General features: G+C 35.7%; 1 protein-coding gene across 2 annotated transcripts; it reads right to left on the reverse strand.

Moving 5' to 3' along the window:
- Nucleotides 1-73: 73 nt before the first annotated feature.
- LOC129803187 (transcription factor SPT20 homolog) lies at nucleotides 74-21,703 on the reverse strand. 2 transcript variants are annotated; one of them, XM_055849580.1, is made up of 4 exons: nucleotides 21,486-21,703; nucleotides 10,060-12,673; nucleotides 5,809-6,057; nucleotides 74-484 (listed from the first exon to the last, which is right to left on the reverse strand). In XM_055849580.1, exons 1-4 carry the CDS (start codon nucleotides 21,639-21,641, stop codon nucleotides 282-284), a joined length of 3,222 nt encoding a protein of 1,073 aa, XP_055705555.1. In that variant the 5' UTR covers nucleotides 21,642-21,703; the 3' UTR covers nucleotides 74-281. The 2 variants fall into 2 exon arrangements, with proteins under 2 accessions (XP_055705555.1, XP_055705554.1); XM_055849579.1 differs by having other exon boundaries at nucleotides 5,809-6,117.
- Nucleotides 21,704-21,709: the final 6 nt, after the last annotated feature.

Raw genomic sequence — 21,709 nt, forward strand, 5'->3', positions numbered from 1 at the left:
TTTTATCGATTTTCCGACCATTTCATCCAACATAGCGCGCGCCATCTCTTGGACACCCAAATACAATTCAAAATTTCAACATTGAAAATTTCTGTTTATTCATCTCGTCTTCTTCATTTTTTCATTCAACTCTGTTATCTCTTCCTCCTTTCTCTCAGTTTTTTTTCTTTCTTTCTTTCATTCTTGTGTTACTTACCACACACATGAAATCACTCGCGCAGGCATCACTCCAGCAACAGCACCATCATCTGACACGTGAAGTGAGTCGCATCAGCTGAATATTATAAATTGGGATAAATCTCTTCGAATGTGGGCTGAACGGCCGGTTGTTCATCAGTTTTGGGTACAACTCCCTGGGCCACTGGAGACACCACCATCTGTGCCTGGCTGCCACCGCTAGCGTCGAACGTTGCTGCTGGCGGTTGTTTGTGGAATTTCAGTTGAAAATTCTGCGCCGGCAGCACCAATTGACCAGCATTTATTCCTGCAAGACAGACCAACAAACGAGGATTTCTCTGTCAGCTAGAACTTCAAGTCATCGCTGCATTAATCCAGTAAGACCGTGGTCAAAAGGTCAGATGGATATTTTTCAAATTTATCTGTATCAAATTCTTATGCTAAATAATGTTCTGCTGACGACAATCCCAGAACGTCAAATATTTAGTTTTTCCAGTTTCCTATAGATATTCTAAATATCCTAGACAAAAGCAATGAAAAAGAATGATGCATGAAGACAATGCAGCAATATCGTGATTTTTAGAAGCCAGACAGAAAAGAGTAATTCTAAAATCTTGTAAGAAAAAACTTTCACAAAAAAAGTGAAGATTGTAGATTAAAAAAAATATTAAATACTCCCTCCGTCCCAAAAAAAATCGTACGTTTGAGAAAAATTCTTGTCCCAAAAAAAGTCGTACGTTTGGAAGAAAATCGCTAGGAAGAGACGTCGTAAAGTATGAATGCTGTGTATTGGAAATATCTTATGTACATACTATCCTCCATCTTTAATGGGTAATATGGAGGTCCACCTACGATTGTACGATAAGAAAACAATGTCTTAAAAACATCTTTCTTTTGAATATTTTTAGTAAGATTTACAGTAGAGTCTCGCTATAAGCCATCGCTCTATAGTCCACAATTTATCGACCGTTGATTTCAAAACACTGATTTTAAGTTAGGTTATGTTTTTTAGTATGCGACATGCATAATTATTTTAATATTTTTGGCAAACTTCATTAAGTAGTTGTGATAACTGTGATCCACAATGAAGAGGGCAAGGACAAGTACCACAATCGCAAAGAAAGTGGAAGCCGTCGAGCAATTTCAATACTAAAAATCGTTGATAATTTTAAAAAATTACATGGACTATAGTGCGACCCAAGTGTCAAATTTGAACCAAATATGGACTATAGCGAGACTCTACTGTAAGTACCAAAAGGTTGAAGATAGAAGCTTGGCACCTTCGGCGACGCCCCCGTAAGTCGACCTTGGGATCATTACCTTACCCCTCATTTACCCCCCCCCCCTCCCACCCTCCAAAAACCATATTGTTTTTTGGGATTGCTCCAAGACACATAGTGCGATTTTTTTCTGAGGAAGAGGAGGGGCGGGGGGAAACCAAGGGTACATCATTTCAAGAAATTTGTACACATCTTTTTTCTCTTTTTTCTTTTTTTCTTTCTTTTTTTCTTTTTCTTCTTTTTTTCTTTTCTTTTTTTCCTTCATTTTCTTTTTTCTTATTATAAAAAAATCTTCACTTTTTAGCTGGCTTTTTATTTACTTTATAAAAAATTCTTTTGAGTTGTACTTCGTTTACAAGCGTGTCCTTTTCCAATCTTAAAGTTTTCCTTATTTTGTGCATAAGGACCAAAAACTGGAATTTTAGCTCTTCGTGATTGATTGCGATTTTCTTTGTGCTTTAAATTTATTATTTAAATTCACCAACATTTCTCGGATCTTTCAGAAACCACTCTCTTGGGAATATCTCAAGAACCAAATTATCGATACTTTTCATTTTTGGATATGTTTTAGATGTTACCAAGGTGGATATTTTGTCCTCAGACACCAATATCATCCAGAAATTTCTTCTTGGAATTTAGAAGATAAGTGTTTAAACTCTTATACCAGTGAATTTCAACATAAAAGAAATACTTAACCAAGTAAGAATTGATTAGGCTTGTAATTTTTTTTTGTATTTTAAATTTAAATACAAATTTTCAAACATTTTCTCATTTTTTTCCTTTGCTCTTCTTTCTTTCTTTTTTTTTCTTTTCTTTTTCTTTCCGAAAACTTTTCTTTTCTTTTCTTTTCCTAAATTTTGTACACTTTTTTCAAGTGAGGTTCCCTTGGGGGAAACTAGGGACATATTGAAAATCCAAAAGTTAACCTACGGGGGGTGGGGGTCGTCCAAAGACATCAAATCTTTATCTCCAACCATTCAGCACCCATATCACAGAACGTAGAAAAAAAGAGCAAGATTGGTTTTATTGCCCTTTTTGTAAATTTTTAGACCCATTGTTATGGCATAACGAAAAAAACTATAAATCCCTTCTTTGGTACACTAAATTTTTAAATGAAATTCTAGTTAACAACGTTAATTGCAGTAGAATTTTCAAAAGTTACATATCGACCGGAGCTCTTCGAAAAAAAGTGAAAAAAATAAATCTTCAAGACACCAGTTCCTTATCTTACCGTGGCAGGTGGACCTCAATATTACTACTGAAGATGGAGGATAGTTCATACGTAAGATATTTACTATTAACAAAAACATTCCGTAAAACAATTCTTTAATCCCTAATTTTTCCCCAAACGTACGACTCTTTTTGGGACGGAGGGAGTACTTCTTATAGGTAAATATGTTAAAATCCATGAAAAATAAAAGAGAAAGGCTATAATTTTACTGCCTAAACTTCTCCGAGAGAGAAGTATAAATCCGTAGATTTTTTGATTCCCCAAAATTTCACCTTCCACCCCCTGGGAACCACTTTTCGCAATATGAGAAGGTTTTGCAGCTTCGTAATGTTGCAGTTTCGTAAAAATTGATTTTTTTCAAAGTTACTAAATGAATTTCATCCATGATCATTTCGACGGCTCCATTCCATACTATGCTAAGTCGACTTAGCTTTATATTACTCCGAGAGATATGTTGTTCCTGAGACCGAGATCTACAACTGATAAAAATGTTGTGGTCATCCGATGTTCGGGTAAGGAGATATTTGAGACTTTCGAAAAAAAAATTACACGGGCAGCATAGGAAATTGGCTCTCCAATGGCTCTCCTGAAAAGTTGTCATTCTGAGATAGCATAGTATGGAATGGAACCGTCGATATATTCTAAAAGCTAGTCCAATATCTCACATTTATACGAGTTTCAGACCTAAGGCTTAGCCATATGGCTTGCTATAATTTCTTATCAGTGAAGATTTTTTGGAAAAAATTTACTTAGGACTGAATTATTAAAGGCAAATATTCTATGATTCAATTAGATTACAAAGAGATGGCAAAGCGTCCCAGCTTTGTGGAATGCTCGAACTCACGAGATAGAGCTCACCTTGAATTATTTTTTTGCATGATCTTTTGGCATTACTGATCTACTAGAGATCAAATTGATTCATAAATCACAAAAGCATTTGAAAATCAAAAAATCGCTACTTAACCGATTCATTACCAATGAAGACCGATACAGCCCGGGTTCAGCATTTCAATAGCTTTCCAAAAAATCCAAATTTAACAAAATCGTTTGAAAAATGAGCATTCCTAAGTGGTTGACTTTGCGAAATGGCGAATTTTCCGGTCATAATCATAAGTAGGTATATTTGGGCGAAATGTCGCCTGGACTACCTCTAAAACAGACCTGTCGTGCCTATATTAAAAGTCGTATAGTATCGGAAATTATAGTCTGGCGGCGCTGCGGCTGCGAAAAATCTCCAAAATGCAACAAAATATTTTCTTCTCCATTTTATCCTTATTAGCAGGTCATGTCCCTTCTTGTAATATGTACTTTTGCATTCCTTATTAACCAAAATAGTGTTGTACAAAAGGATTTTTTCTCAAACCTATCCTGAATTTTGAGACAGCTCAAAAGAATATGAGTCTTCCAGCTCAAAATTTCATCCCAATGTTTTTGTTGTAATATCAACAATTATTCAAAATTAACCCAAATAACTGTATTCAAATAAATTATTAACCCATTCAGTCAATGTACCAGAAATACTTGAGATAGAATGTTCATATTTTGCGATTAGTTTGCTACAGATTAATAGATGATTTTTCTGAAAAGAAATTTTTTAAATCTATTATTGGGGCGCGGGGAGCCCCTGTCAAACATACGTCTTAACGGTCACTGAATTTAAATTCTGTGCATTAATTCATTACAAACTCTATTGATTTAGATAGAGTAACTAATCAAGAAAACAAATTTGGTAACTAGAATTCAAATCAGGAAAGAGCAAAGTGGCCAATTTTAACAAATTCGACGGGATGACGAATTTTCCGTCCGCCATTTTGAGCAAAAATTTCGCATAACTTTCCGCGAAGCGAGAAAAGAACAACAGAATGTATTCCCATCTCTGTCGGGTTATTTTTTCCAAGTAATTGAAGGACTAAAGTTACTCAAAATCCATTCCTGACAGCAATTTGGATAGCAATTGCCCAGAAATAAATCATTTAAAATCACTCAATTTGCGTATGATGTATAATACCATGGTAAGGAATGGGTTAAACGGATTTTCTTGTGAAAATGACTTAACTCTAAGGAATTAAAAATATTTCACATTAAAAACCTCTCATTTTCTCTACGTGAATTTTCGCGGCATTTCGAAGAATCCCAACTGGTACCACCAAATTCACTTCGGCTTTTATTTTAGCTCTGGCCTGTTCTAATGCAAATTCGATTTGAAGTAGAAGAAGGAGTCTCGGTTAGCAACGTACTTCTCAATTGATTAGATATGATTAGATCAAGATTTGATTACATCACAGGCATTGAATTGTTGTAGGGGAAAGTGGGGCACCTTTGAAATTGGGATTTTTCTCCTATGTTTAAATGAAAATGAGCCATATCATAATGTAATTTAGCTTCTCAATCTATTTATGGAGCTAAATTATATCATGATAAAGCTCAATTTTATTTAAAAATAGTTGAAAAATTCCAATTTCAAAGGTGCCCCACTATCAAATGTGCCCCACTTCCCCGTAATAAGTCCAAAAAATCAATTATCCTTTATTATAGAAAATTAAATAGGGATGTTTTATGGAAAGAAATGGTATTTTTAGTACATTTGCTATGGTGCAATAAGGTGATTTTGAACAGAAGTTTAATTTAAATTTTGATATTTCCTCATTTTTTTTTCGGTGGGCAAAAAGAGTCAAGAGAAGAGTTCAAGACTGTGTTTTATTTTTATTACTTCTTCGTGGTCTTTCTATTTTGCCAATCAGAAAGAGTATAGATATTTCAAATTTAAATTCTGTTCAAAATTGCCTCATTGTACTCTATGCGATTACATATTTTTAAACAAAGTTAAGGAATTCAGTCAGTGCGTCATACAGGATGGTAAAAGCAATGATTTGTTGTAGGATGCATGAAGAAATAGAGAAATAAGTGGACACTTTAAGCGCTTAAAACCCTTTTTGCCATGTATAGTCAAAGATTATTAACTCAGACACAAAGAAGAAATGCAAAGAAAACAATTGCATGGTATTCAAGCAATTCGAGCACTCTGCGAATTTTTCTTTGCCATTTTTTTTGAAGAGTGCCTTTTAGGTTTTTTTCTCGAAATTCAGAAAGAACTAAAACTAAAATATGTGCGAAACTCACCAGCTTGCTGAATGGCGTTGGCATGCAAAGCATTGGAAGTGGTTGCGATTTTCTTCACGGAATTCAGCACTTGCTGCTTCTGCTGCACCACCGGTTGCTGCTCCGAGATTATGATGGGCTTCTGTTTGACTGTGGCAGTGGCAGCTGGAGCCAGAGACAGCGGTACTCCGCTCTGCATGAGTGTACTGAGAAGCTGAATGGAGGGAGCGGCATTTGTGACTGTCTGGCCACTAGTGCTGGCCGTTGCGGCTAAATTTGAACGTAGATTTGGGTGATTGATGCTCTTGAGACCCGTGGTGACAACATGAGCTTTACATACGGAACGGACAGCAACACAATGTGTGGATGACATGGACCATGAGATTTTTTTTTTGAGGAAGATACACAGAGATATTTTTGTTCATTTACAAAGCGCCACAGAATGAATGAATAATATTAGATTACCATTGTAAATGCATGCAATACATTGCAAACTTTTCACTTTGCAAAATTAATTGCAAATTGCAAAATTTTAAATTCTATAAACTAAATATTTTTCCTATTTCTTATTCACAAATGTGAGTTCTCTCTAGCAGTTTTTCATGAAATAAGCAATGAGGAATGTTCTTTGCAAAAGTAAATTTTTTTCTGAAATTCTTCTGATTTGTAAAGGAGAATGGGCAAAAATATATTAGAGCTGGTCCAACCCTTCGCCAGAGATGGGACTAGGCCAATTCTGTAGTGTTGCTAGCTATAATAGGATTAAAAAAATACCTTATAGCCAAGTCAAAATTGTCAGTCCTTGGCAAATTAACGATATCCTTAAAAAAAATTTAAAACTTTGACAATTTATTTTTCGAAAACGATGTAACCGATTTTTAATGAAATTCGGGTCAAAGTTAATGTGCGATCTTAGCTTTAAATATATATTTTTAGATTTTACCTCTAACTGCTCCATCTGGTGGCTCGTGGCTCCCGCACAGAAAAAAAATATTTTGTAAAATTGTTTGTAAATATTTGTGAATTCCTGGGGACTTACAAAATGCTCGTAAATCGTATAACCCACAAACAAGTTCGTAGACGTTTGTACTTTTTACACAAACATTGTTCGTAATATGATCACTTGATGAGCATTTTTTGTTTACAAATATTTGTTCGCAAATGTTTGTAAACACACAAAAGAAATGTTCGTAAAATTTTGTCATTTGTTTGTAATTGTTTGACAGAAAAACAAAAACTTACGAACAAATGACAAAATTTTACAAACATTTTTTTGGTGTTTACGAACATTTACAAACAAATGTTTGTAAAAGTACAAAAAATACTCGTCAAGTGATCATGTTACTAACAATGTTTGTGAAAAAATACAAACTTTTTCAAATTTGTTTGTGGGTTATACGATTTACGAGCATTTCGTAATTCCCCAGTGGAAATTTACAAACATTTACAAACAATTGTACGAAATATTTTTTTCCTGTGCGGGAGCCACGAGCCACCAGATGCTGTACAACTGCTGTTGTTCATCTTTATGCAACTTTTTGCATAGTTGATTTCGACGTTGTCGTCTTTCTTCTTTTCAAGAGCTTTTTTCATATAGGGTAAGGGCTCATAATTTTGGACAGAGTGCTTATAAGCATCAATGTACTGAGTTTGAAGTGCGATATTTTCAATTCTAATTGACTTTTCTGTTACTCTCTTTTCAGAAGGATTGTTTAGAAACTTGGCAAGCTATTTATCGTCTTATTTTTACTAAAATAAGTTTTAATACGTTTAAAAATGAATTGATATGTAAAGGTGAATTTGACTCGAATTTTGGACAACTTCGTTATTAATTTGGACAACTTGGCTGTAAATTTGGACAGCCAATCCGCCTCAACAGGATGCCCATTGTTGCTCATTTCATGAACCAATCTTATCAAGTCCCCTTCTTGTTCATGTAAGGGAAACGTAGAATGTTACAAGCCCAGAAACTTTCCATATCATTCATTAAAGAGAGTTGACTTTGGTACTCCAAGTACGTGCGGATTCGCTCATTCCCTGGCCTTTCCGGGAGTCTTTCAAGGCTTTTCTCGCCACATCTCTTCCATAGAGATGAAGCTCCTATGTTTCTCCAGGCATTTGTCCAACCTAGTCATCACAAAAGCTAAAACTTCACGAAATTTCGTGAGAAAAACACCTGTCCAAAATAAGGAGTATCACCTCACTGGTCTTAGATAGAATGTCTTAAAAAATTTCCCATTTTTCACACGAAAAATATAATTCACAAGGCAAATCTCACTTCAGGTCAAATGTACAAATCACCATTACCGTGAATCAACACAATATTTAATGAATATTCAATAATATCACTAAAAAATAGAGAAGAAACATTGTTAGTACTTCACCACAGCTAAATAAGACTGAAGTAAACACGAATTCTGTCATATTTCTCGTAAGCAATTGCTCACACTGAATTTTCAGCAAAGCAATTTCAACTCAAATCATATTTAAAATTTAACGTATTTAGTGTTAAAATCTTCCAAAAAGAACAAATATCTAGATAGAATTCATTATTCATCAAATATTGGAATAAAAATCCATCATTTTAATCAATTTATTTTTAGTGTCCAATTTTATCCTCAAAGTGTCCAAAATAAGAAACTGGACAAAATTATGAGCCTTTCCCCTAATTGATTTACAAATTTAAATTTTGAAAATATACGCAAAATAAAAAAAGGAAATTGCTTAAATCTAAATCCCCAAAAGAACTGCAATTAAATTCATCTGGTTACCCTGGTTATTTAATTTAATGGAATTCTGGGTTACTCCTGGTCCCAGAAGTAGATGGCCAAAAAAGACGTTATAAAAAGTGTCTTCTTCGACATAAATAGTTCTGGATGACCATGGTTTATCCATGGCAGATTAAGTATACCAGATTCTAAAAGCTAATGAACCAAGCTTTCCAACAATAGTTCACTCATACAAATATGTTCATTAGGAGCTGAGATATACCACTCCAAACTTTCAACTTCTTCTACTGACAGAATATATGTGCTCATCTAATATTATTGTTATACGATCACAGTTTTTGAATTATTATATGTTCACTTTTATTTATTTGATATATTTGTAGATCTCTTCATATGTTTCTTTGTTTGCTATTTTAAGAATATTTTTTATGCTCACTTTTTCATTATTAATGCACTTATAGATTTCTCTTATCTCATTAAATTTTCTGCATTGGATCACTATGTGATTTATATCTTCCACGGCTTCGCACTTATCGCATAATTCTGTGTCCTCGTTTTTTATTAGTTTTAGAAACTTCTTGTCACAGCAATGTCCACTTCTAATCCTTTGGATTATTTTTATTTAATCACTTCTTAAATTTATATTTATGAACCATAGTTTCTTTTCTAATATTCCCTGTCTGATTTCATGGTTGAATTTTCCTTTAGTTTCACAATTTCTTTTTTCCACAAATTTGTCCATTTTTTCCACATGAATTCTTTTCTTGTTCTGTCCACCTCTTTTCTATTTAAGCTACATTCGATACTTATCCCATCCTTCGTTGCTTCCTTAGCTGCTTTACCAGCTCTCTCATTTCCTTTAATATTTATATGCCCAGGGATTCATTGTATGGTAACTTTTATATTTCATTTGCGCTCACTATTTCTTTAATTTTATTTTCGTATATTTTATTGCTCTCTTTTAAAAGTGATAAACATGCGCTCTTGGAGTCCGTTAATATAACTATCTCTTCCGCCTTTTTTTCGACACTGAGTTTGATTGCAATAAATATTGCGATGAGTTCTGTTTCTTTGATTGATATTTTTTTGTTTTATTTTGCACTTTAACACTTCTTCCGTTTTTTCAAAAAAATATTCCAATTCCTGTGTCTTCGTCAATGATGGATCCATCCGTGAATATTCGCTCTTGTTCCTTATATTGAAACGTTATTAAAAAAGAAAAAAAAATGTCTCCTGAAAAGTTGTCAAAATGAAGTTAGCACAGTTACTGAGGCAACCGACGATTTATGTTCAAATATTTTTCATTCGCGGAAAAATGTTAGACCAGTTTGCCCTTTCTCCTTTAAATTTTTTGATATCAATATTACCTATTTTTCATTCTCCAATTTTTCCTTTTTATAAATCACTTTTGCAAAACATTTTGTTAAGTGCAAAATGAGTGCTAGATTTGCAATTTGCAAATTCAACCTTTGCAAAAAAATGGGGAAATGCAAAGTTCTGACTTTCATGAAGAATATTTAGAAATTTTTTTTAAAAAACTCACCCAGAGGCAGCGACAGCATGGAAGCCCCAGAGTCCGTGGCTGAATTTGTGAGGACCACCGTTTGCGTTCCAGATCCTGGGATATTATTGAGCGTACCCGAGTGTACGGTATTGACGAGGAGTCCAGTGGCTTGACTCGTAGCCGTGGCAAAAGTTGTCCCTGCGCCTCCGCCCAGCGGCAACGACAGTGACTGCGCCAGTCCTGGTATCTGGATCTGAACATTCTGGAAGGTGCCCGGAATCGTGGCCATGGCATTCTGGAGACTCGACAGACTGATACCCTGAAGATTGAGCGTTGTGGTGGTTTGCTGGGGCAGTGTCGATGGACTACTGGCGAGTGGTGTTGCCGCTGGTGGTGACTGAAGGCTCTGATGGAGATTGGTAAATTGCTTGGGTTGTGCAAAGGCCACACTCGCCTGATTTGGCTGCTGGGCAAGTGTGTGTATTTCCTGAGTAGCTGGTGCAGCTGCCAGCAATCCCGTCAATTCTGTCACTGGAAAACTCAATTTTGTGGAAATCTTCTGAGGTTGACAATTTCCCTGTGGCTTTAGACTGATCTTATTGCAGGCACTTCCTGCAATCAATAGTTGCTGCTGTGGCTGTCGTTTGAGTGTGGCATTTCCGGCAATTGCTACAGCTGTCCCAGATGCCGCTTGTCGCTTCAGCTCTTCAGCCGTGGTGACTGTGAGCGGTGGGGATACGAGCTGTGACACAAGGGTCGATGGGATTGGATGAGTCTGGAGTTTGATGTGTTGCTGCAGTCCAATGGGCTCTTTGGTCACGGGGGCCACCTTGGGGGCGGGTTTTACCTTGCCCTCGACCACCTCCGTGGCCCCCGTGAGTTCCTTATAGGCCGGCGGCGACAGGAAGCTGTTGACATTGGAGATATTCATTGCTGCCGGAGCCGAATTCAGCAAATTGATGATTGTGGAGTTGTTGGAAGACTTACTGGGACTACTGCCATAAGTTAGATCTCCCTGTACAGTTGCTGGTGGCTCTGAACTTATCAAATTCGTCACAATTGCATTTATTGTGGGATTTGTGAGGTTAGGTTTAGCCGCAATTGGCACAACTTGCTGCGTTCGCTGAATCTGCACTCCCATCTCGCTGGGCAGGATATTTTGGCGAATTGGGAGGAAGTTTGATACCCCACCTTGCTGCTGGAACACCATAATAGAGCCGGATGGGGTGGGATTGGTTAAATGTTGAGCCGCCGGGGTTGGAACTGGAGCTGATGGCTGTGGTGCAGAATTCTGTTCGACTGCATCACTAAAAGCCGGTGGGTATTGATTGATTGTCTCCTGCCGGTGATTTACCTGGGGTTGCTCTTGTACGCCCACCGTACACGTCACTCTTGGTGGTTGTCCAGGCACCAAATGAGTTATCTTCACCCTTAGCCTTCCCTCTTCTGTGATGATCTCTGTAAATTGCTGAATGTACTTATTGGCATTGGCTCGTGTACCCAGTGTGAAAGAACATGCTTCCCCATTGCGAACATTCTCTCGGTAATCCTTGTCCACATACAACTTTCCCAAATATTCATTGTTAGCCGGACGCTGAAAGATTGACAATTTAATGTAGTAGAGTCTTCTCCGTTGATTCGTCTCCAAATGCTCAGTCTCCAGGATGTATTCCTCAATGAGCTGTGGCATGCAGTCCTTTGTCTCCTTGGGCCTCTCATATGCCCTGGCAAATTTATTCACATTGACTTCGGCGGGCGGCTGAAGGGGCGGAAAACCCAAATAGGGTGATGGGACTGGCGGTTGTTGAACTGCCGTCACCCCATCTGACGTCTTCTTCTGCTGCTGATGCAGACGGAATGCCATGGAATTGGTGAAGGAGCTGGAGCTGAGAGCATTTGATGATGTGGTGGTACTACTTGCCTTCATATGTCTGGACCTCTGTCTAAATCTCGACATGTAGTCATAGAGATCGAGTCCATAGTGATGGGTAAATTGATCAGTTTTCCGTTTTCTATTTATACTGACTTGGGTGAATTTTTTCGTCTTACGCCGAATATCCTTGGTATTGAACATCCGTCGTTGATGCTGACTATTGATCACGTGAATACCAATGGCTGGATTTGGATCTAAACACAGTGGTTCTGCTGTAGCCAACACCAATTGACTCTCCAATGCCAATTTCTCCTCATGCGTCCACTGCCCCTGACTCGTCAGACTATTGACATCAGCCAGGAGAGTTTGATTTGTTGGTCGCAGTAGCACATGATATGTATCACATGTGTAGATGGGAAAGGACTGTCGATAGTCCCTAACTTCCACAATCACACATCCACAGTAGAAGAGATTGGGACACTTGGTCTGAAACAGATCAACTAGCACAAGGGGCAGTGTCTCATTGTCAATGCACTCGAGGAGATCCTCTTCCTCATAAGGCCACCGTATTGTCTCCTGAATCTTCTCCTTTGGCGCTGCGAGCGCCTTACGTGTCTGCGGATTGCAGTCCATCATGTGATTGCCCACATCAAGCACCTCAACATCCCCCTTGAATGCCAACGAGTAGCCCTTGTTACCCGGATACAGATTCAGTATCAGCGTATTGAGGTTCTCCTTAGCCACCAATTTGTCCAGCAGAAAGGATGTCTTGCGGCCCAGCTATAGATATACCAAAGAAAAAAATGCAAGCAGAGAAATGTAAAGCTTAATCAGGGGTAATATTCCTTTTTTTTTTCAATTTAGAACATCCAGTACGACAATGTAAAATATGTAATTCATAAAAAGAGATAATTAAATGGTACAAGTTTTGAGATGAAATTGTGTTTGTGGAATAAATGAAATGAGATGGAATTAACTCAGGACTTACAGTGCATAGTCACAATTGTAATTAAGCCATTAAAAACATGAGAGTTTTTAGAAATATTGATTTTGACAGATTTTATAGTATAAAACACGTTAACTCTTTCCGAACCGCAGCATATGCTGCAAGTCAATTTCACCATTTTTTAATCAAAAATATCTAAGCTCAGGAATTAATTGAGGTCCTACAAAAAATATTTCACATTTGGACATCCTTATAGTTTGTAATCATCCACAAGAATAGGATTTTTATCAATTCAGAATAATTAAAAAACATTGTTTTTCACAGAACATTCATATGCTGCTTTGGGTACTACAGTCCCAAAAAAGACGAAAGAGTTAATCAGGGGTAACATTCCTTTTTTTCAATTTTTAGAACATCCAGTACGACAATGTAAAATATGTAAGCAATTCATAAAAAGGAATAATTAAATGGTACAAGTTTCGAGATAAAATTGTGTTTGTGGAATAAATGAAATGAAATGGAATTAACTCAGGACTTACAGTGCATAGTCACAATTGTAAGACCCTTAATAATTAAACTCTCACTGAAAGAAATAGAAATGCATTCTAGCTTTGCGTAATGCTCAAGCTCAAAAGATCCCTACGCGAATTATCTTAACTCTTTCCGGACCACAGCATATGCTGCAAGTCAATTTCACAATTTTTTAATCAAAAATATCTAAGCTCAGGAATTAATTAAGATCCTACAAAACATATCTTACATTTGGACATCCTTACTGCGTTATCACACTTGCACATTAAAATTTTAATATGATTCACATTAATTGTCGCTGATGAGAGTCCAAATGTGTAATTTGTGTGTTTGAATCATTTTATATTCAAAATTTGATCTATTTGTTTATAAAAAGGTAGACTTGACCCGCAAAATTTGATATAAATTGATTTATAGCATTAATGCGAAAAATTAATGCAATTTTCTCTTTAATTTTTTAATGTGAAAAATATTTATGCTTTAGGTAAATTTAAACTTATTTTTGAAGGCCAAGTCCACTTTTTTATCAATAAATAGAAAAACCCCAAATATTAAGTGACTCAAAGACACAAATAACATATTTGGACGCTCACAAGCGACAATTAATGTGAATCACATTAAAATTTTAATGTGCAAGTGTGATAACGCCGTTATAGTTTGTAATCATCCACAAGAATAGGATTTTTATCAATTCAGAATAATTAAAAAACATTGTTTTTCACAGAACATTCATATGCTGCTTTGGGTACTCGGAGTCCCAAAAGAGACGAAAGAGTTAAACAGGGGTAACATTCCATTTTTTTTCCAATTTTTAGAACATCCAGTACGGCAATGAAAAATATGTAAGTAATTCATAAAAAGGGATAATTAAATGGTACAAGTTTCGAGATGAAATTGTGTTTGTGGAATAAATGAAATGAAATGGAATTAACTCAGGACTTACAGTGCATAGTCACAATTGTAAGACCCTTAATAACTAAACTCTCACTGAAAGAAATAGAAATGCATTCTAGCTTTGCGTAATGCTCAAGCTCAAAAAATAGAGCTCTTCGTGAATTATCTAAAAGCAGTACCGAATTTAGGTGGGTTCCCTGAGGACACGGCACCGGGCCTCCACATTTTAGGAGCCCCAACATGTAATAAGTCTACCATGGTTAGAATTGTCAGAAAATAAAAATTATTAACAAAAAAAATTGCAAATTAAATTTCGATTAATGGTGTCTACACACTAGAAGCAATTTTTGTCAAAAATTGCCTTTTTTAAATTCTAACGTTTCTGCCTACACGGCTAGGGGAAATTTTCTTTAAAAAGCACTTTTTAAAGAAATTTCTCTTAAGGGCTCTACACATTGGGTGCAATTTTCGTCAAAAATCGCATTTTTGACAGAAATTTTGACGTTTCTACCTACAACAGTGCGGACGATTTCCTTCAAAAGAGCAATTTTTGACGAAAACTTCTTACAATGTGTAGACACCCTTAGTGTGTAGAGGCCTTTAGCGATTAGAGTATTTATTTTTTACTGGCCATTTTTTATTTTTTACTGCTCATTTTAATTTTTCACTGATCACTTTTTAATTTTTTACTGATCATCTCGAATATTTCTGCTGCTCGTTTTTAATTTTTTACCGACCACTTTTTATTTTTTACTAACCAAGTTTTATTTTTTATTGATCATCTGATCATGTTTCATTTTTTGCTGATCACTTTTTATTTTGTGCTGATCATGTTTCACTTCTTACTGATCGCTTTTCATTTTTTCTGACTGCTTTTAATAAAATACTGCTCTTTAATTTTTCACTGCCCTTTTTTAATTTTTTACTGACAATTTTTTTTTATTTTGTTATACTGATCATTTGGAATTATTTGCTGACTAAATTTGACTTTTTATTGCTCGTTTATTCAATGCCATAATTATCATTGCATGGGTTTAATTTTCATCCCGGAAAAATTTTGATCAAAAAACATCACGACACCAATTTTTTTTTTCGAGTAATAAAAGTCTCAGGTTTTAAGTAAACTTAAAGTTGCTTAAATTAACCTGTAGGATTGAAAAGCAGTATATTGTATAAAATCTTAAAGCTATCGCACTGTTGGAAAACGTAAAATTTTACGGGCCCCCACAAATGGGCATTGGGCCTCCACATTTCTAAATCCGGCCCTATCTAAAAGGAATAGTTTTTATGTCCAAATACCTTAGGGTTTAGTATTGATTTACAATTTAAATTGGTTATTAAATGAACATAAAAGGGACAGATAATCCTAATCGGTTTATGTAGGTGAGATTCTTAACGTTAGCTAACTCGGAATGCATGCAAATTCGATTTAGAGCTGAAGTTGAGGGGACGCCATTCAGTTATCTTGAATCAAATTCGTGAAATTATACAAATTTTGTATTAAAACCAAAATATCAAGGATTTGGATGGACTGACAGAAAAGTGATAAATGGGTGAAATGTAGACCAGAATGTTCTCTATAATTTTTCTGTAGAATTGGATCTCATTGATTAATCAGAAGCCGAGATAATCGAGGTTGTTTGATTCTAAACTCGTTTTTTCGACCAGAGCGCCCCAAGTGTTCATTTGATGAACTTCAACTATATCAAAGAATTGTTGTATTTTGTGAGCCTTTCCATTTAAAACTCTATTTTAAGTGTCTTGGTCGAGTAGAAGCAGTCAAATTGACATCTGAATGGTTTCACAGCGTTATTATGGGAAAAGTCCATTTTTTCACACTTAAACGGCAAAATCGGACAGACGGCGTAGTCCCTTATGTCCTAGACACACTAACGACTTAAGCCGAGAGACGACTTAGTGGAAAATGATGGAAATGTAGTTTAAGCATTATTTCTAATATAATTACGCTAAGCCGTCTCTCGGATAATCCTCAAGTCTGTCAAGGCTCTTATAGCTCGGGTCAGGGGGGTCGGGGGACCTTAAGTTTGGTATTGATCGAAAGCCCTAAGACCCAGCTGCAACATACTAAAATTTGAGCCCGATTGGTGCCATAGGGGCGGAGCCATTAAGAAAACAAAAAAATGGGGGTCTTCAAAATTGCGGAAGGAGGGGTGGAGGGTGGGGGTCAATGCACCAATTTGCAATTTTTATCCGATATATAATCTTTGCCGAAAACCGCAAGTGGATATCTTTCTTAGTTTGGGAGCTATTAAGCTCCAAAGAGCGGCCGGCCGGCCGGGAACGTAACTTAGCCCCCCATATATTCGTGATCAGGAAGTGGCGAAACACATTTTGGCCAAGTTTGAGCGCGATCGGAGGACATGAAATTTTGTTAGGATTATAGTAGATAAGATTGTTAAAAATCTCACCTATTACAATTTTGGCGTATTTACATCACGTTTCAACTTGTAGAATAAGTTGGTTTTTGAACCTAAATTATATCTTGATAAGGTCCAGTTTCATTAAAAAAAAGTAGGAGACAAAACCCCAATTTTGAAAGCCACCCCACTAAAAAGGTTCATCACTTCCCTCTAATGCCCTAGATACTTACGCCTTAAACCGTGAGACGGCTTAACATAATTATAATCAAAATAGTGATCAGATTATATTTTCATCAATATCTGACTAATCCGCCTCCCGGTTTAAGTCGTAAGTGTGTCTTGAGCATAAAATGGAAACTGTGGAAACTGAAAATTTGAGGGGGGTGGTGGGATGATTACAAAAATCGATTTCAAATTACATATTTTTTTATTTAAGTGTCATTTCCGTGGTATTCTTCCAAATTTATAGAAACGTGAGGCACATGACAATTTTGTATTTAATAAATAACCCCTGGGTTTCTACCCTGTTTTGATTCAATTGATAAATACGCAATAAAAACAACGCAGTATTGCATATAAGCCATATAAGTAAGTAAAGTATGTAATAACATTTTCAATAAAAGTTCCATTATCAATTTAATACTAATTGATTTCTTTGTTACAATCTTAATTAGTAATTTGACTTTTATCATAAAAAAATTGTATTGGTGTAGGTGTTATTTTGTCGTTTTGCGATTGTTTTCAAAACAAATCGAAGAATTAGGAAAAAAGGGGTGGCAAAGCGTCTCAGGCTTTGGGAAGTGCTCGAACTCTCTGCTATGCTATCTCTCAAAGTACTTTTGCATCGTTTACCGTTTACCGGTTCTCAGCCGATTTAAACCGATTTATAAATCGATTTTTGGACAAAATTTACTTATCGGTTCATTACCGGTTCACAACCGCTTTGATCGGATTTATAAATCATTAAAAACATTGGTCAAAATAACTTAGGACTAATATAATTGAATTTCAAATCAAAATTAGTTATCGGTTATGAACCGGTTTATTAGCGATTCAAAACCGATTGAAACTGGCTCAATTTTGTCAGATATTCCACGACCTTTCCAACGAACTCAAATATAACCACATTCGCCTCATAAACGGGCTTTCTAGAACCTTTTTCAAGTTTTATTCTTGAAGACTCGTTATTACGAATGATTCAAAAGTATTTTCGTATATCGACGAATACACTCAGTCCCAGCATTATGCACTTTGGGATTATGTACCTGACGGAATTATGCACATAAATTATGCAAGTTCACTTACGATTGGGAGTCAATTTGTGAAATCATTTTTGAAATACAGTAGACTCTCTCTCAATCGGGCATATGGGACAAAATGTCATTCAAATTATCGAGAGATTTGGGCATCAAAATCATTGTAAATTCCACAAAATGCGCACAAATATAAAGAATCACGATAAAACAAGGGGAACTACAGCGAATTTTAACAAATTTGCTTGAAAATAAAACGTGAAAATTGTCAACAAAAATTGAAAAAAACCGATTGAGCGAGAGTCTACTGTACGCCTGAATGTTTACTATGGTACGACGCGGGAAATTTGAAAACACTGTGCTTCTTTTTCAGAATAAAACTTTAATTACTTTTATTAAGTTAAATTTTTTTTAAAAATATTCTTACCATTTAGTGAAGAACTCTGGCCAAAAAGTAGGGGAGACTGGGGCAAAAAGTCACAAAACGGATATTTTATTTTTTTTACAAAGTACTCGAACGCCCCAGAAATTTCTAATTAGCGTAGTTTTCTAGAAAATTTACCGCTCTACAACTTTGTGAAAGTAATTTTCCTCTATTTTTTAAGGAAGTACGTTTATCGAGCCAATTTCTAAAAGGTAATTTTGTGACTATTCTCAAAAATTCTGGGGCAAATAGTATCAGGCATAAGGTAAAGTGCCCTCTAGTCGGCCGGTTCTTCAACTCGGCCAGTTGAATTATTTAATCAATTTTTTAACGTTTTACAGTCAATTTCTATGAAATTTTCACTGATTTATGTTATATATAATACACCTTATAATGTTAAATCGGTAAGACCATATTATAACAAATCCAAGTAAATTGAATAAATAGCCGCACTGGCCGAGTTGAGAAACCGGCCGACTACAGGGTACTTTACCTTATAAGTATCAGGCATAGAAAATTTATTTATCTACACCTTTGTAAAACACCGTTTTCTCTGCGAGAGAAATGAGAAAACGAGAAAAGCGCTTTTCAAGCTATTTTAGAAAAAAAAACACACAAAAGACTGCAAATCGTTTGACCAATCCAAACAACAAGCGGCGAGACATGATACTGACGTTTCTTTTTGCCGTGAGACATCAGAAATTGCTTCCTTTTTTTGTTACTTTTTGCTCTATAGGCTTTTGTTACATTTTACCCCAAGTGGCCATTTTTAATAAAAGGATTTCTGGAGAAAAGAACTTTTGTGAAATTCTAATATTGATAGCGGATTCGTATTCAAAAAATCCAAATTATTTAGAAAATATTCACCAGTGCATCAATTTTGGAAAATAAGAAGGTAAAAATTGTTATCTTCTGCAAGGAAAATATTTCAAAAATAGGGCTAAAAATTTCGATATTTTATTTCTAAATTCCTTGTTCGAATTCTGAGAAATTTACTACATTGAAGAAGGTCTATGAAAACTACCTTTAGAAAAAATTTTGAGCCGCTATCTTTTTTATCTCGGAAGATATCGAATTTTGAATTTTTTGATTTGTGACTTTTTTCCCCAGTCTCCCCTACTGTTTGTTAAACTGTTGAATCTTTTTGTTTTGACTACTTTTACTCCAAGCAAAATTCGTTCTACGGTCGATTTATTTAACACTTGGAAGGACCATAGTGGCAGCCGCTGCCAATTTAGTTTTCAATTTTATTTTTTATAGTGAAGAATATATCATTTTGCCTGGAGGCCTGATTGAATGCATGCAGAATTTTTCTGGCTATTTTTTCGTTATGAAATTTTTAATAAAAATTAAATATTAATGTAAATATAGTGCAAAAACAAAAAACTGCACTCGGAACGACCAAGTGGCAGTTGCTGCCATATGCATTTAATATGGTAGTTTGACGTTCTGCAGATGTAATTTTCTTGATTGTTAGTGTATAAAAGCCTTAAAAGAACAAATTGAAAGTGTTTTTGCAAATTATTGAGAAGAATTATGGGAGAAAGTGACATGCCTTTGAATGCGTCAGTTTTTGAATGCTTCAATTTTTCTCTTATTTCCCAAAGGTAAAAATCCATTTTGTTAAGCGAAGTTAATAGAAATAGTTAATAGTATTAACTATTGTTCATAAAGTAGAATTTTTGCTTTGAAAAATAAGAGAAAAATTGAAACATTCAAAGGCTGCCGCATTCAAAGGCAGACCACTTTCCCTAACTCCATGATTCTGATAAAGATGAAAACATCGAATGGTTAAAAATCTTTAGATACAGTACCCAAGGAGATGAAATTTCTGATTCAGACACCAGAAAAGAACAGACTAAAGCTTCGAATATTAAAATATAAGTAAAAATATCAAAATATTTTGTAAAATCCGATAAATGGCAGCGGCTGCCACTTGGTCCTTCCGTGACACTTTTAGTTAGGCTTCTACGAAGTGTTAAAAGAAAGCCCCTGAGGGTATGCAAATTTTCTCGATGCATAATACCATTTCGGTCCCGAAAATGTGCATAATCCCGGGACTGAGTGTATCCGCTTGGGTAATCTCTAAAACATAATCCAAAAATAAAAAAATCGCACAACGCGTTTTCGAGCAAACCCAAAAAAATGGTTTTTGAGGGGTAAGGGAGGGGTGGGGGAAAAAGCTTGGATCGACTTATGGGGGGGTCACACGAAGGTCACAAGTCGCTATCTCTTACCGTTTGGCCTCTAGAGCTGGCGACAGCCGGACTGACAAACGGATGAACAGCGTTACATTTCTCAAAGATCGTTTGAAACGCGAATATTTGTTGAGAAAAGTGGTCTCCGGGGGGTGGAAGGTGGAAAGTTCCGTGGAGTCCGAGCAGTAAAATTAGTGTGAAAAGAATAGTTTCTGCATAGAATATTAATTTTCAGGGAATCTTCTTGTACCATTCAGCTTCTAGATCTCATAATGGACTGACGGGCATAAAAAACAATGTGACGTAATTTTTAGGAAATCGACTAATTCGCAAATAAATCAAAACGAAAGATTACATTGATCCCTCTTTGAGTTTGAGCAATAAAAATGAAAAATATCAATCCTATTATGTTGCACGTTGAATTAATCTCAAGAACACTCCACAAACAACAGTGTTCTTATTGAAATTAGAAGATATTTAACCCTAGGGGATTCTTCAGGATTTATCAGCAGTTTTGTTTTCAATTGAATTTTTATTTACTATCAGTTTAGGAAAAATATGATATGGTTATCGATCATGAAACAGATATCTTTAGAATTCCCAGATTTTTCATGCAAAAATATCTTTGCAAAAATAAAATCCTCTTGAGACATGCCTTGAAAATCCTCTCTTCCTATTGGTTGCAAGAATTTTCATGAAAATTTTCCACTCAACACTCAGAACAGGAATGCAAGTCACAAAGAAATTTTAAATCCCTCTTAATATTTTTTTGTCTTATTAGAATTGGGAAATACGCTTTATTCATTAATGCAAGGAATAAATATTTTAAGAAAAAAAACATTTTTAAATAAATAATAAAGAAATGCGAAATATTAATTCCAGCCATCAACTGGACCAGATGTTCAATTCAACAGTTGTGGCCGGAAAGATGAGAAATTTGAGGAAATGTGAGAAAAGGTACTTACACTGGTGTGCTGGAAATCCGCATCTTCTGCCGACAATTCCACGTACAACTCCCTCAATTTGTCAAAAATGTGAAAATTGGAATTTTTATTGCTCGCATCAGTCCGTTGTTTCCTGTCAGGTGACTCATTCTTCAGCACCTTCTTGGACTTCTTCATTTTCTTCCTGGCAGGGCTCCCAAGGAGCTTGTCGGCAGCCTGAGTGGCAGCCGCATCCGGAGGCAGTT

Source organism: Phlebotomus papatasi, chromosome 2 (genome assembly GCF_024763615.1).
Source record: "Phlebotomus papatasi isolate M1 chromosome 2, Ppap_2.1, whole genome shotgun sequence".
NCBI classification, from domain to species: Eukaryota; Metazoa; Arthropoda; class Insecta; order Diptera; family Psychodidae; genus Phlebotomus; species Phlebotomus papatasi.

What these genes read in the sequence shown, in the direction of transcription:
- LOC129803187 (XM_055849579.1), bottom strand. Translation starts at nt 21,641, where the DNA reads ATGAAGAAGTCCAAGAAGGTGCTGAAGAATGAGTCACCTGACAGGAAA. An exon ending in CGGATTTCCAGCACACCAGT is followed by an intron (nt 12,674 to 21,485) that starts GTAAGTACCTTT and finishes GTATATCTATAG; the next exon opens with CTGGGCCGCAAGACATCCTT. An exon ending in CATGCTGTCGCTGCCTCTGG is followed by an intron (nt 6,118 to 10,059) that starts GTGAGTTTTTTA and finishes CCGTATGTAAAG; the next exon opens with CTCATGTTGTCACCACGGGT.